General features: G+C 40.5%; 1 protein-coding gene across 1 annotated transcript in view; it reads left to right on the plus strand.

Annotated features, from left to right (window-relative positions):
• The window catches only part of SCIN (scinderin), a 114,196-nt gene that overhangs the window by 61,259 nt on the left and 38,705 nt on the right, over positions 1 to 14,232 (plus strand). Inside the window, exons 5-6 of the mRNA XM_075271808.1 lie at positions 6,196 to 6,285; positions 9,952 to 10,084. Coding sequence (XP_075127909.1) covers positions 6,196 to 6,285; positions 9,952 to 10,084 — 223 coding nt within the window. The remainder of the gene's footprint in view (positions 1 to 6,195; positions 6,286 to 9,951; positions 10,085 to 14,232) is intronic.

Consider the following 14,232-nt stretch of genomic DNA (forward strand, 5'->3'; position numbering starts at 1 on the left):
CCATACAATACCAGTGCCCAAATAGTACCGACACAAAGTGTCAGGGGAAAGTCAGCAAGTCTTCTCGGCTAAATACATGGTTAGGGCAACAAAATGAACGTGTGCCCGGGTATATACTTAGCCCTCTGCCCCTTCTATTGTCTGTATCCATAGCTGAGCCCAGCACCGGGCACACGGCTGCCAACAATCCACTCACTGCCCCATGGATTGTGCCAAGATGGCAGAGAAGGTCTCTGTATGGAGGAGATCAGGTCCTGGTATCGGCTTCTGTGCAGATTGGGATCTGGAATGCTCAGACAGTGAGGGAGAATCAGTGGTCGGTGTACTAGATATAGCAGATATACGGGATATAGCAGATATACGGGATATAGCAGATATATGGGATATAGCAGATATACGGGAGTGACATAGGAGAGAAGTGGTACTGTGCATGTACATTATATACATTAGACACACTGCGAATTACATAGGAGAGAAGTAGTACTGTGCATATATATTATAGACACCCTGAGAATTACATGTAATATGTAGGATAGAAGTTTTACTGTGCATGTACATTATATACATTATAGACACCCTGAGAATTACATAGGAGAGAAGTGGTACTGTGCATATACAACACAGACACATTGAGAATTACATGTAATACAGTGTATAGGAGAGAAGTGGTACTGTGCATATACAGTATAGACACGCTTAGAATGACATATAACACATAGGAGAGAAGTGGTACTGTGCATGTACCATACTGGAGGATTATTGAAAATTGCTACATGAGAAGTAGTACTGTGCCCTGATGACTACATCTAATAACACAATAACATGCTATAAGCTCAGTACAGAGCAGGAGAAGTTGTACTGTGCATCACGCTCTAGTGATCATTACTCCCCGCACAGATAATGGCTTTGGTTTGGCTTCTGGAATTATGACATAAGAGTCTTTGTTTTATGAGATGACACGTGTTTATGTACATACATGTAGTAAATCCACACGCCCTGCCCTCTGGCGACTCTGCAGCAAAGGTGACAGCAGCGCTAACACATGGTACAGTTAAAGGGGCAGTGCACTATTATTATCCAACTGCATCGGGGCTGGGATTTGGAGCTGTGTGCCAGATATGGGAGAGGGGATACCTGTTCACTTCAAGTAAGAAGAGCTGCAATACCTTATACAGCCTGCAGAGAGGTGTGGCGCTATTTCTAATCTTGGATCATAACAGAATACAGACTTTACCTGGGGGGCAGGAGGGGTTTTGGTCTCCCTGCCCTGCTTTATTGTGGAACTGAATAGAAGTAAAAGGAGCAATTCACCCACTAGCTGTATATAGGGGAATATAAAGGCTTATAGGTAGTGATCCACCTGAATGTCGTCCAATCCCATATTACCTATGTTTGAGCTCCTGCCATATTTCGGAGGTGCCCCTTACAATGCCTGAGTAGAACAACACACAACTGTGAGACTATCAGTAGTGCAGTATACAAGTATACAGGGGGGTTGTCATTGTGGATATGTTTCCTATAAATAAACAATGTATCTATTGTCTGCTGACTACAATGTAACACTGGCCACAGACAGGATCCCACCACTTATGTCACTCCACTTACCCCTATACAGCCCACTATGGGTGCCAACATCCCACTTACCCATATACAGCTAACTATGGGTAGTAACATCCCACCTACCCCTATACAGCCCACTATGGGTACTAACATCCCAGTAACCCATATACAGACCACTATGGGTACTAACATCCCACCTACCCCTATACAGCCCACTATGGGCACCAACACTTGACCTACCCCTTAATACCAACATCAGCAGTGTAAGGAAGGGGTTAATATAAGAAGCCCTGATTGCCCAGGGCAGGGTTTCTTAATGTTGGCAAGATGAATACCCCCAACTCTATCAAATTAAAATACCACACACTGTGCTGCCTATTAAAAGCACTACATAGGCACAGCACAAGTGGCCCCTAAGGATATGACGTGCGCCCCCTATGGACCACGTGTACCACAGGTTAAGAACCAAGACTTTAAAAATGTGAATATTATCATCCCTGGTGGTCTATGGCCTATGAAGGGGTTAGTATTAGCATGATGGTGGTCTGGAGTGGTGAAGGGGTAAAAGTCTGGTGGTCTTAGGGAAGCATTATTACCAGCATCCTTGGTACCCTAGGGCAGTAAAGGGGTCAAACCTAGAAAGTTTGACCCCTTCACTTGGATTCTGTGTAGCTTTAGGTAGATGAGGCATTATTATCAGCATCTTTGGTGATTTAGTATAGTGGAGAGATTAATTAAAGGGTTAATATGAGCCTCCCTGTGATTTAGGAAAAATGGCTGGTTGTATGGTAGCACCCTTGGAGGTCTAGGCAAAGAAAAACGGTACAATGACCATCTACTGCAGTCTAAGGTAGTAGAGGGCTAAAATCACTATCCCTGTTGGTCTAGGGCAGTGAAGGGGTTAATATGAGCCTTCCTGGCGATTTTGGTAAGTGACGGGCTTCATGTCAGTACCACTGGAGGTCTAAACTAACGCAAAATATCAATGTCACCTGTCCTTGTAGGCTTGGGGAATAGAAAAGTAAAATCAGCGCCCCTGGTGGTCTAGTGTAGTGCATCGCTCCAGCATCACCCCTACAAGCTGACCTGGACACAGGGTCACCGGTGGTCAGCGGGTTTGATGCTGTGACTCTCAGGTCCCCCAGCCCTGATGTTGTGCCCCGGATTCTGCAATGTTCTGGCCTTGTGCCCGATGTCTATTACTGCAGAATTTCAGAATTGCAGCCACAGATTGTTACCTGGGAATTTCTTCAGTAGCCATTAGGGAGCGCCTGACATCATGGACATGGGAACCTGCGCTATCACATGGAGTGTTGACATTTCAGGCGGACCCCGGGGTGGCCTCTGTCGCATTGTTTGAGCTGTCATTGTGTTCCAGCTGACTGCTGTGTGTCAATGAGCCGAGAACTCCTACTATCAATATTGGTCCCTATAAGCTGAGCAAACCCAAGAGGGTAAATAAGACTAAATGTGCCCCGGATGGGCTAGGACCTGACGTGAAGTGCAAAGCCTGGCGGAGGAAACAGGAGATGGGGGACAGCCTAAAGGAAAAAAATTAAGGGGATCCTATCAGTCAGACACTATTTTTTTCTCGGTACCACGTCGGGATAGCCTTAAGAAAGGCTATTCGTCTCCTACCTTTCGTTGTCTTCTCCGCGCCGCCGTTCGCCTACAATCCCGGTTCTTGTTGATATGCAAATGAGTTCTCTCGCAGCACTGGGGGCAGGCCCCAGCACTCAAACAGCACTGGGGGCGTCACTAATGCTGCGAGAGAACTCTCCAGCAACGCCTCCATCTTCGTCAGGAGTGTCCTCTTCAGCCTCTTCTTCTGGTGGGGGCTTGTAACTTCTAGAGCAGACTGTGCATGCCCACAGGCCAGGAAAAAATGGCCACTTGCACAGTATTGTAAGTGGCCATTTTCTCGTGGCCTGTGGATATGCGCAGTCTACTCTGCCCAAGGCCCGAGGCCTAGAAGTTAGAAGCCACTGCTAGAAGAGGACGCTCCTGACGAAGATGAAGGCAGTGCTGAAGAGAGTTCTCTCGCAGCATTGGGGATGCCTCCAGTGCTGTTTGAGCCTGGGGCCTGCCCCCAGTGCTGCGAGAGAATTAACTTGCATATCGACAAGAACCGGGATTGTAGGCGAACGGCGGAGCAGAGAAGACAACGAAAGGTAGGAGAAGAATAGCCTTTCTTAAGGCTATTCCAGCATGGTACCTACAAAAAATTGTGTCTGACTGATAGGATCCCTTTAAATAGAATTTAAACTAAACAAACATATACATGGACAGAAAGAGACAAAAGTATGTGAACCCTTCAGGATTAGCAGATAATATGGAGGTGAGGGGTTCTCAGTCTATGGAATGACAATCGGGTGGGAGCCGGCGACCTGTTATATCTAAAGTCTGATCTTCAGGTCTAGGGTTGAGCCGATCTTGAGATTTCACGATTTTTTTTAAAATCCAATTTTCGATCATTTTCCAGCCGATCCCAATTGTGAAATTTGCTCGATCGCCGATCAGGATCCGATCTTTACCGTTCCTAATCGCTCATCCCTATTCAGGACGTGTTTGTGGCTGAGCAAACGGGATCTGAGGACCTCAAAAGAAGAGTTGTGGAAGCCACCAAACAACTGATCCCATCTTAGCTTCTTAGGCCTCTATGGGTTATGAATGGAGGACAAGTTGGAAGAAGAGGGATACTGGTGCTTAGGGACATACATGAACTCATTTGACCCCCATACCAAAAAATTCTGAATGATCTCTATGTACACAGTGGAGCCAGAGCTGTGTCTATCTCACACCATGGAAACAATATGGCAGTCTGCAGCCACCACTAGAGGGAGCTGTCTGTATATGGGCTTATAGGATCTGTCTGCAGTGAGCTCCCCCTAGTGGCTGCTTCCCACAAATTCTATATAGCAGTTTTTTTATCGCACAGAACCCTCTCCCCCTGGACCTCAACTTAGTTACCAGTAAATTTGGACTCATTCCAGATGAGGTCAGAAGAGGAAGAAGTGTAAATGGGAAATGTATTTCTCCAAAACTCCCTTTATCTGAGTTTTTCACTGATATCACATAATTTATATGGGAACCTGTTTATTCCCCGTTTTGTTCCTATTATTTTCGGGCCATAAAGCAGTTTCTATGGCGGAGCCCGTCGGGTGCCAGCTGTCACCTATAAAACTAGCTGCCGATGTACACTGCTTATCTCCAGCACGCCAAGATGTAACATAGACTTTGTGCCCTCGCTGATAAGATACAGAAAATACTCCAGGACACAAAGAATCTGGTGACCTTAGTGGTCAGCGTGGGGTTAATAGCGGGAGATGTGACTATTTGGTATACCTAAGGCGAGGCGGGCACAGTACCCTACACATAATACTTTGCTTGATCTTGTATTGATCGTGTGTATTATTATACTCCGGTCACAGCCAAAGCTGCATGTATAATCTCTGAGGCCTAGAGACTCCAATAGTGAGTCAGGACTATACATTTGTAATGCAATGCAATGGACCGGGATTGCAGAAGAGCCATAGAGGGTTTGTCTGCCCACGTGGCATCCTACAAAATTGTGAATGCAGCTCTGGATGTGGCTGGAGGACAATACATGATGTGTCAGTAAAGCAAAGTATCTGCATACATTATAGTATATGTAGATTTAACCTGTTAAGTGTGCTGTAACATTCAGGCTTACTGCTGTTACCACTAGGGGGAGCATTTGAGTTTCCTGCATACAATTATACCATTGAAGTCCATGGGAGCTGCATGTACAGAGCTCCACCTAGTGGTGACTTTTTGTAGATTAAAGTGAGCAAAAAGTGCTGATTCACACTGACAAGAGAGGGGTTATAATCTACTGGGCTTAAAGGTGACCTTTCACCATATTCCCCAACTCCAACTCCAACCTTTAATAGCTGCTGCTTCGCTGATTCTGATACAGTTGGAATTCTTTCTCTAGCCCCCACCATTCCTGAGCAATCATTTCAGCACCTGATATACTTGTTAGGTTCCCTTCTGCCAGATGGGCAGCCCCAGACTATCTTCCTCATTCCGGGACCGCCCACAAATTGGATGCTGAAGCTATCAGCTCTCATTTCTCATGAAGGGTGGGGGGTACAGAAAAAATTTCAACTGTACCGGGATCAGCGGACCGATCCTTATTTAAGGATGCATAGAGTTGAAGTCAGTGGAGGTGGTGAATTATCCCCTTTAAGCCCCCTTACTCAGTTTATCAAGGGTGGGAGGACCATCCCCCTACTTTTTTAACCCTATAAACTTTCTTGAGATGAGTTTTGCATGCACAGCTCCAAAATTCTCATTGCACATGCATTCAGTGAACTGATAAAATTCCCGTGACCTGTCATCACCACTAGGGGGAGCTAACTGCATGTGGATTTATACAGCTATCACCGGTGACCATCTGTATTCAGTGGAGACTGCTGGTAACTGCTGTAGCCATTTTCGTTGCCCCTTCTCCCTGTGGGCCTCGTTGCAGCGGCCTAAACATGTCCGACTTCTGTTTCACATCATATACGTATCTATGGCGCGGGCCTTTGTGAAGAGGAACAAGTGGAGGACCATCGGGTGATATTATCTAATAACAGTTTGTGATGTTTTTGTGATTTTTTTTTTTAGGTTTTGGGTAAGAAGCCGAAGCTCCCAGATGGGGACGACAATGATGAGGTTGCAGATGTTAGCAACAGGAAGATGGCCAAACTCTATATGGTAAGATGGTGATTGGGGGGGTGTAACAAGTAACATTGGGGTACATGGCGAACAGCAGTCCCTAGTCCACCAATAAGAGGCTGCTCTGTGGCCTTCAATCTGCCACCGATCTTGTTTAAATGGAACTACTCTACTATTTCACTAGCTCACCACATGGAATGGCCCTTTAAGAAGGGGGCGTGACCTACACCAGGCTTTACACACTTATGTACTACCGTGCCCCATTATGCCATTGGTTCAGGGTTCCCTGGGAGGTCCCACTCTACTAGAGTGTCCACTGACCAATCAGAGGCATCGAGATTACTCATGGGCGGGAACAATGCTTCCTTATATGGGCATGTTATAGAGCTGAATTAAAGGGCCCCTGTCTTAGTGTCCTGGTGTTCTTTACTTGGGGCGATGCAACAAAAATAAAGTAGAAATTACTCAGAATTCTAATTTTTTTCCACGGGAAATGAATTCCTTGGAAGAAATCTTCAATAAAACAGAAAAGTCTTCATACTTTGGATTAAAAAAAACCAACACAACCCTCATTATCCCTAAATAGGAGCAGGTGTTGGCAACGGGGAAGCTTTTGTTACTGACATATTGGATGTATTACCCAGCTTTCCCAGTACCTTATATAACTAAGATATTGATAGTCACCCAACTTTCCCAAATACTGATGTAACTAACATATCAGTTGTCACCCAGCTTTCCTGGAATCTGATCATTTATTGGTGATCACACAACTTCCACAAACTCTGATGTGTTTTATAGGCTGTCACACAGCTTTCCAAGAACCAGATAGATGTTATATATTGGTTGACACCCAACTTTCCCAGAGGTGATATAACTAACACATTGATTGTCACCCAGCTTTCCCAGAAACTGATGGAGCTAAGATCTATTAACGCTATGGTATATCCCAAGGATCTTCATAACTGGGGTAGGGGACATAATGGGGGTCAATCCGAGACTGAGGGGCAGTAAGATGGGAAAGGAGCGATTTGGCAGGGCTCCCTGGGAGTCTCTGGCTGTCCGGATAACCCAGCTTTCCCAGGAGCGGAGATGTTTCCTGGATCGGAGCCTTGTCACGCAAATCATGTTACATGTTTATTTCTTGTAGAGGAAAGAGCTGAGTAAACAGCCGGCTTATTATATCATGTCATATATCCCCGACCTTCTGGAGAAGCAGGAAGAAGATACCCCAAGGGGCAAACAAGGCAGCCTTAAAGGGGCGGTGCGCTCTAATACACAGCCACAACTTTCTAATAGACCTTGTGTCTCATTTCTTCATCATCTACAAGATCTCTGCTGCTTGTCAGTGAATGGGAAGACTATTGGGTACATAAAGAGGTGCAGATTATATTGTTACAATGTATCAGGGGGTAAGAACTATCAGGAAGCACAGAAAGGATCTGAGCCGATACAAACAGAACAGCTGACAGCAAGCAGAGGTCTTGCACATGATGAGGAACACACACAAAAAAAGAAATGTATCAACTTTATTTAATTCTATTATTTAGGACAAATCTATTATCTCTAGTTATGTCTGCTGCTGGGAAAGCTGAGTGCTAACATGTCAGCCATTACCCTGCTTCCACAGATACCAATGGATCAACCTATATGTTACACCTCGGTCACTATAAAGATAGGCAGGTGTCCCACTTGATTTTAGAAAAGATGGGTGATGAGCATTATAGCAGTAGCAACAGTTATCATATAGGCGGTGAACCGAGCCTCACTGCTGCCTGAGGCGGACGATCAAAAGACGCCCCCCGTATTGAGTGTATGTGTGGGGGGTGTTCATCTTTTGATCATCCGCCTCAGATAGCTGGGGAGGGGAGGACTGTTGGGGGTGCTAGCGGTAACATTACAATAAATACAATGCAGTAATATTTTGTGCAGTAATACTCACAGGAGACGTCTCCCCACGTTTCGCGTCTCTTACCTTTGGACCACCATGACCACTTCTTCCAGCTGTCACTTGACTCTGCAAAGTTTGAAACACTGACATCTTTGACTCCTCACTTCTCTACACACTCAACCCATATATATATATATATATATATATATATATATATCCCACACCGGCCCCTGCAGCCTATATTATGCCCCACAGTGGCACAATAGACTGTGGGGCATAATAGAGGTTGCAGCGGGGCTGCTGTGGGGCATATTAGAGGTTACAGGGGCCACAGTGGACCCTTCAAGCTCTATTATGCCCCACAGTTGCACACCCATGATCTATCATTTAATCACCTCTCCGGGATCCGATGTTACTCCTAGCAGGCTTCGGGCCTGTGCTAGCAGTAACAGGCTATTACTACTAACACAGGCTTCAGGCCTATATGGTACTGCTAGCACAGGCTTTGGGCCTATATGGTAATGCCCAGACGTCACCTGGTCTGGTATATTACCATACAGGCCCAAAGCCTGTGCTAGCAGTAACAGGCTATTACTACTAACACAGGCTTCAGGCCTATATGGTACTGCTAGAACAGGCTTCGGGCCTATATGGTAATATCCCAGACCACGTGACGTCTGGTACATTACCATACAGGCCCGAAGCCTTCTAGGAGTAACATCGGATCCCGGAGAGGTGAGTAACACTGTGTATTATGTTCCCTCACCTCCCCTGGGGCTCCGATTATTATACTCGGGGGTCTGGAAAGCTGGGTGAAAAGAATTATAATATTGGTAATACTGGTCATATTGGCTGTCACCCAGCTTTCCTAGATTCCAGGGCACCAAATCTTCTCTATTATGTAGCAATATACCTGTCACTCTTTTGGCACTACTCACTTACAATCTAGGAAAGCGGGGTGATAAGTATTACAATAAAGGTCATATTGGATGTCACCCAGCTTTCCAAGATTCCATATTACGCTGCAAAAAAGCTGTTTTCCCCAATGCAGCTAGAGATTTGTTACTTGGAATCTAGGAAAGCTGGGTGGCAAGCATTATCACATTGTCAGTAGTGATTATATGGTATGTCACCCAGCTTTCCCAGATGTCAGCGCACCAATCTGTCTTATTATGCTATAAAATATCTATTACTCACTGCACAGCAACACCAATTTGTCATCTAGATTCTTGAAAAGCTGGGTGATGTCACTTATAAGACTGGTAACCGTAGTCATATTGCATGTCACCCAGCTTTCCCAGACTCCAATGCACCAAATCAGTCATAGTATGCTGCAAAGTATTCGCAGCTCTTTTATCCATACACAGCTGGAAAGATTTGACATTCGGGGTTCTAGGGAAGCTGGGTGAAGAACGTTATAACAGTGATAATATCAGCCATGTTGGTGGTTATCACCCAGCTTTCCCCGCACAGGATATAACTAAGAATTGGCATTGCTATGATGCTAGCTGGGTACACATGGGGGAGATATTTTGCATGGCGGTGCGTGGAAACAAACATTGCAGTCTCATATAACCCGAGCCCTTTCCTGTCATCGCTGCCCAAATATTTAAAGAGACAGGAAACCCGGAGTCTGTGATCTGTTATTTACTATGCAAATAAATGCTGTCTATTGTTCTCTGGTGGCAGCCATTTCAAGCTGTGTTGAGACTGGTCAATAGAAGGATGGACTGAAGTCCTCTTGTGATGTTGCTCTGTTATAAGACACCTTCACATGGACTGTCCCTTTAAATTCTGCTTCTCACTGCTTATTCTAGGTGTCTGATGCCAGTGGGTCCATGAAGGTCTCGGTCATTTCACAAGAAAATCCCTTCTGCCAGGCCATGCTGATCTCCGAGGAATGCTTCATCCTGGACCACTCCGCCGACAAAAAGATCTTTGTATGGAAAGGTCAGATTCCTGATTGTGTTAATGGCCGCGATCGAATCATAAAGTGTTCTCCTCTAAGGTTACACCAAATTCTTACTATGGGTGCAAAGATGTAATCACAACAAAACACCTCAGTCATAAGGAGCGTCACATCATAGAATAAGAATACAGAGGATAGACCAACGAGGAGATACAGAATGGCGGCATATAAAAAACTCAGAGACTACAGATATCTGGAAGAAACTGAAGACAACTGTGATGTTATCTATAGCAAAGAGTCTGAGAACTGGTCATATCAGATAGGAGAGAAAGTATATAGTAACTACTGTAATACTGCCCATATATACAGGAATATAACTAGTATAATACTGCCCATATATACAGGAATATAACTAGTATAATACTGCCCATATATACAGGAATATAACTAGTATAATACTGCCCATATATACAGGGATATAACTACTATAATACTGCCCATATATACAGGAATATAACTAGTATAATACTGCCCATATATACAGGAATATAACTACTATAATACTGCCCATATATACAGGAATATAACTAGTATAATACTGCCCATATATACAGGAATGTAACTACTATAATACTACTCCTATGTACAAGAATATAACTACTATAATACTGCTCCTATGTACAAGAATATAACTACTATAATACTGCTCCTATATACAAGAATATAACTACTATAATACTACCTCCTATGTACAAGAATATAACTACTATAATACTGCTCCTATGTACAAGAATATAACTACTATAATACTACCCCCTATGTACAAGAATATAACTACTATAATACTACTCCTATGTACAAGAATATAACTACTATAATACTACCCCCTATGTACAAGAATATAACTACTATAATACTACTCCTATGTACAAGAATATAACTACTATAATACTGCTTTTATGTACAAGAATATAACTACTATAATACTGCCCCCTATGTACAAGAATATAACTACTATAATACTACCTCCTATGTACAAGAATATAACTACTATAATACTGCTCCTATGTACAAGAATATAACTACTATAATACTACCCCCTATGTACAAGAATATAACTACTATAATACTACTCCTATGTACAAGAATATAACTACTATAATACTGCTTTTATGTACAAGAATATAACTACTATAATACTACTCCTATGTACAAGAATATAACTACTATAATACTGCTCCTATGTACAAGAATATAACTACTATAATACTGCTCCTATATACAAGAATATAACTACTATAATACTACTCCTATGTACAAGAATATAACTACTATAATACTGCTTTTATGTACAAGAATATAACTACTATAATACTGCTCCTATGTACAAGAATATAACTACTATAATACTACTTCTATGTACAAGAATATAACTACTATAATACTGCTCCTATGTACAAGAATATAACTACTATAATACTGCTCCTATGTACAAGAATATAACTACTATAATACTGCTCCTATGTATAAGAATATAACTACTATAATACTACCTCCTATGTACAAGAATATAACTACTATAATACTGCTCCTATGTACAAGAATACAACTACTATAATACTACTCCTATGTACAAGAATATAACTACTATAATACTACCTCCTATGTACAAGAATATAACTACTATAATACTACTCCTATGTACAAGAATATAACTACTATAATACTACTCCTATATACAAGAATATAACTACTATAATACTACCTCCTATGTACAAGAATATAACTACTATAATACTGCTCCTATGTACAAGAATATAACTACTATAATACTACTCCTATGTACAAGAATATAACTACTATAATACTACCTCCTATGTACAAGAATATAAATACTATAATACTACCTCCTATGTACAAGAATATAACTACTATAATACTGCTCCTATGTACAAGAATATAACTACTATAATACTACTCCTATGTACAAGAATATAACTACTATAATACTGCTTTTATGTACAAGAATATAACTACTATAATACTGCTCCTATGTACAAGAATATAACTACTATAATACTTCTCCTATGTATAAGAATATAACTACTATAATACTACCTTCTATGTACAAGAATATAACTACTATAGTACTACCTCCTATGTACAAGAATATAACTACTATAATACTACTCCTATGTACAAGAATATAACTACTATAATACTGCTCCTATGTACAAGAATATAACTACTATAATACTACCTCCTATGTACAAGAATATAACTACTATAATACTACCTCCTATGTACAAGAATATAACTACTATAATACTGCTCCTATGTACAAGAATATAACTACTATAATACTACCTCCTATGTACAAGAATATAACTACTATAATACTACTCCTATGTACAAGAATATAACTACTATAATACTACTCCTATGTACAAGAATATAACTACTATAATACTGCTCCTATGTACAAGAATATAACTACTATAATACTACTCCTATGTACAAGAATATAACTACTATAATACTACTCCTATGTATAAGAATATAACTACTATAATACTACCTTCTATGTACAAGAATATAACTACTATAGTACTACCTCTTATGTACAAGAATATAACTACTATAATACTGCTCCTATGTACAAGAATATAACTACTATAATACTACTCCTATGTACAAGAATATAACTACTATAATACTACTCCTATGTACAAGAATATAACTACTATAATACTGCTCCTATGTACAAGAATATAACTACTATAATACTACTCCTATGTACAAGAATATAACTACTATAATGCTACTCCTATGTATAAGAATATAACTACTATAATACTACCTTCTATGTACAAGAATATAACTACTATAGTACTACCTCTTATGTACAAGAATATAACTACTATAATACTGCTCCTATGTACAAGAATATAACTACTATAATACTACTCCTATGTACAAGAATATAACTACTATAATACTACCTCTTATGTACAAGAATACAACTACTATAATACTGCTCCTATGTACAAGAATATAACTACTATAATACTGCTCCTATGTACAAGAATATAACTACTATAATACTACCTCCTATGTACAAGAATATAACTACTATAATACTGCTCCTATGTACAAGAATATAACTACTATAATACTACTCCTATGTACAAGAATATAACTACTATAATACTACTCCTATGTACAAGAATATAACTACTATAATACTACTCCTATGTACAAGAATATAACTACTATAATACTGCTCCTATGTACAAGAATATAACTACTATAATACTACTCCTATGTACAAGAATATAACTACTATAATACTGCTCCTATGTACAAGAATATAACTACTATAATACTACTCCTATGTACAAGAATATAACTACTATAATACTACTCCTATATACAAGAATATAACTACTATAATACTACTCCTATGTACAAGAATATAACTACTATAATACTACTCCTATGTACAAGAATATAACTACTATAATATTACCTCCTATGTACAAGAATATAACTACTATAATACTACCTCCTATGTATAAGAATATAACTACTATAATACTACCTCCTATGTACAAGAATATAACTACTATAATACTGCTCATATGTACAAGAATATAACTACTATAATACTACCTCCTATGTATAAGAATATAACTACTATAATACTGCTCCTATGTACAAGAATATAACTACTATAATACTACTCCTATGTACAAGAATATAACTACTATAATACTACCTCCTATGTACATGAATATAACTACTATAATACTGCTATAAATTAATGTTACAAGCTTTTCTCACTTACTACCTATATACCGTATATATATATACTAGCTGGTACCCGCGACTTCGTCTGCGGTGATTTGAGAATTGGGCGGACACAGACGTGTGAAACTGTAAAAGTGCTTTAAAAAGTTTGGTGGGCTAGCAAATGTGATTTGATGTGTTATATTGTGTATGTTGTGATACAGACAATGTGATGTGTTATACAGCCTGTGTACAGGAGTATATATGTATCAGGCACTGTATATAGCAGTGATAGGAGATACATGTAATTATATAGTATATACAGCCTGTGTACAGGGGTATATATGTATCAGGCTCTGTATATAGCAGTGATAGGAGATACATGTAATTATATAATATA

Source organism: Leptodactylus fuscus, chromosome 4 (genome assembly GCF_031893055.1).
Source record: "Leptodactylus fuscus isolate aLepFus1 chromosome 4, aLepFus1.hap2, whole genome shotgun sequence".
NCBI lineage: Eukaryota > Metazoa > Chordata > Amphibia > Anura > Leptodactylidae > Leptodactylus > Leptodactylus fuscus.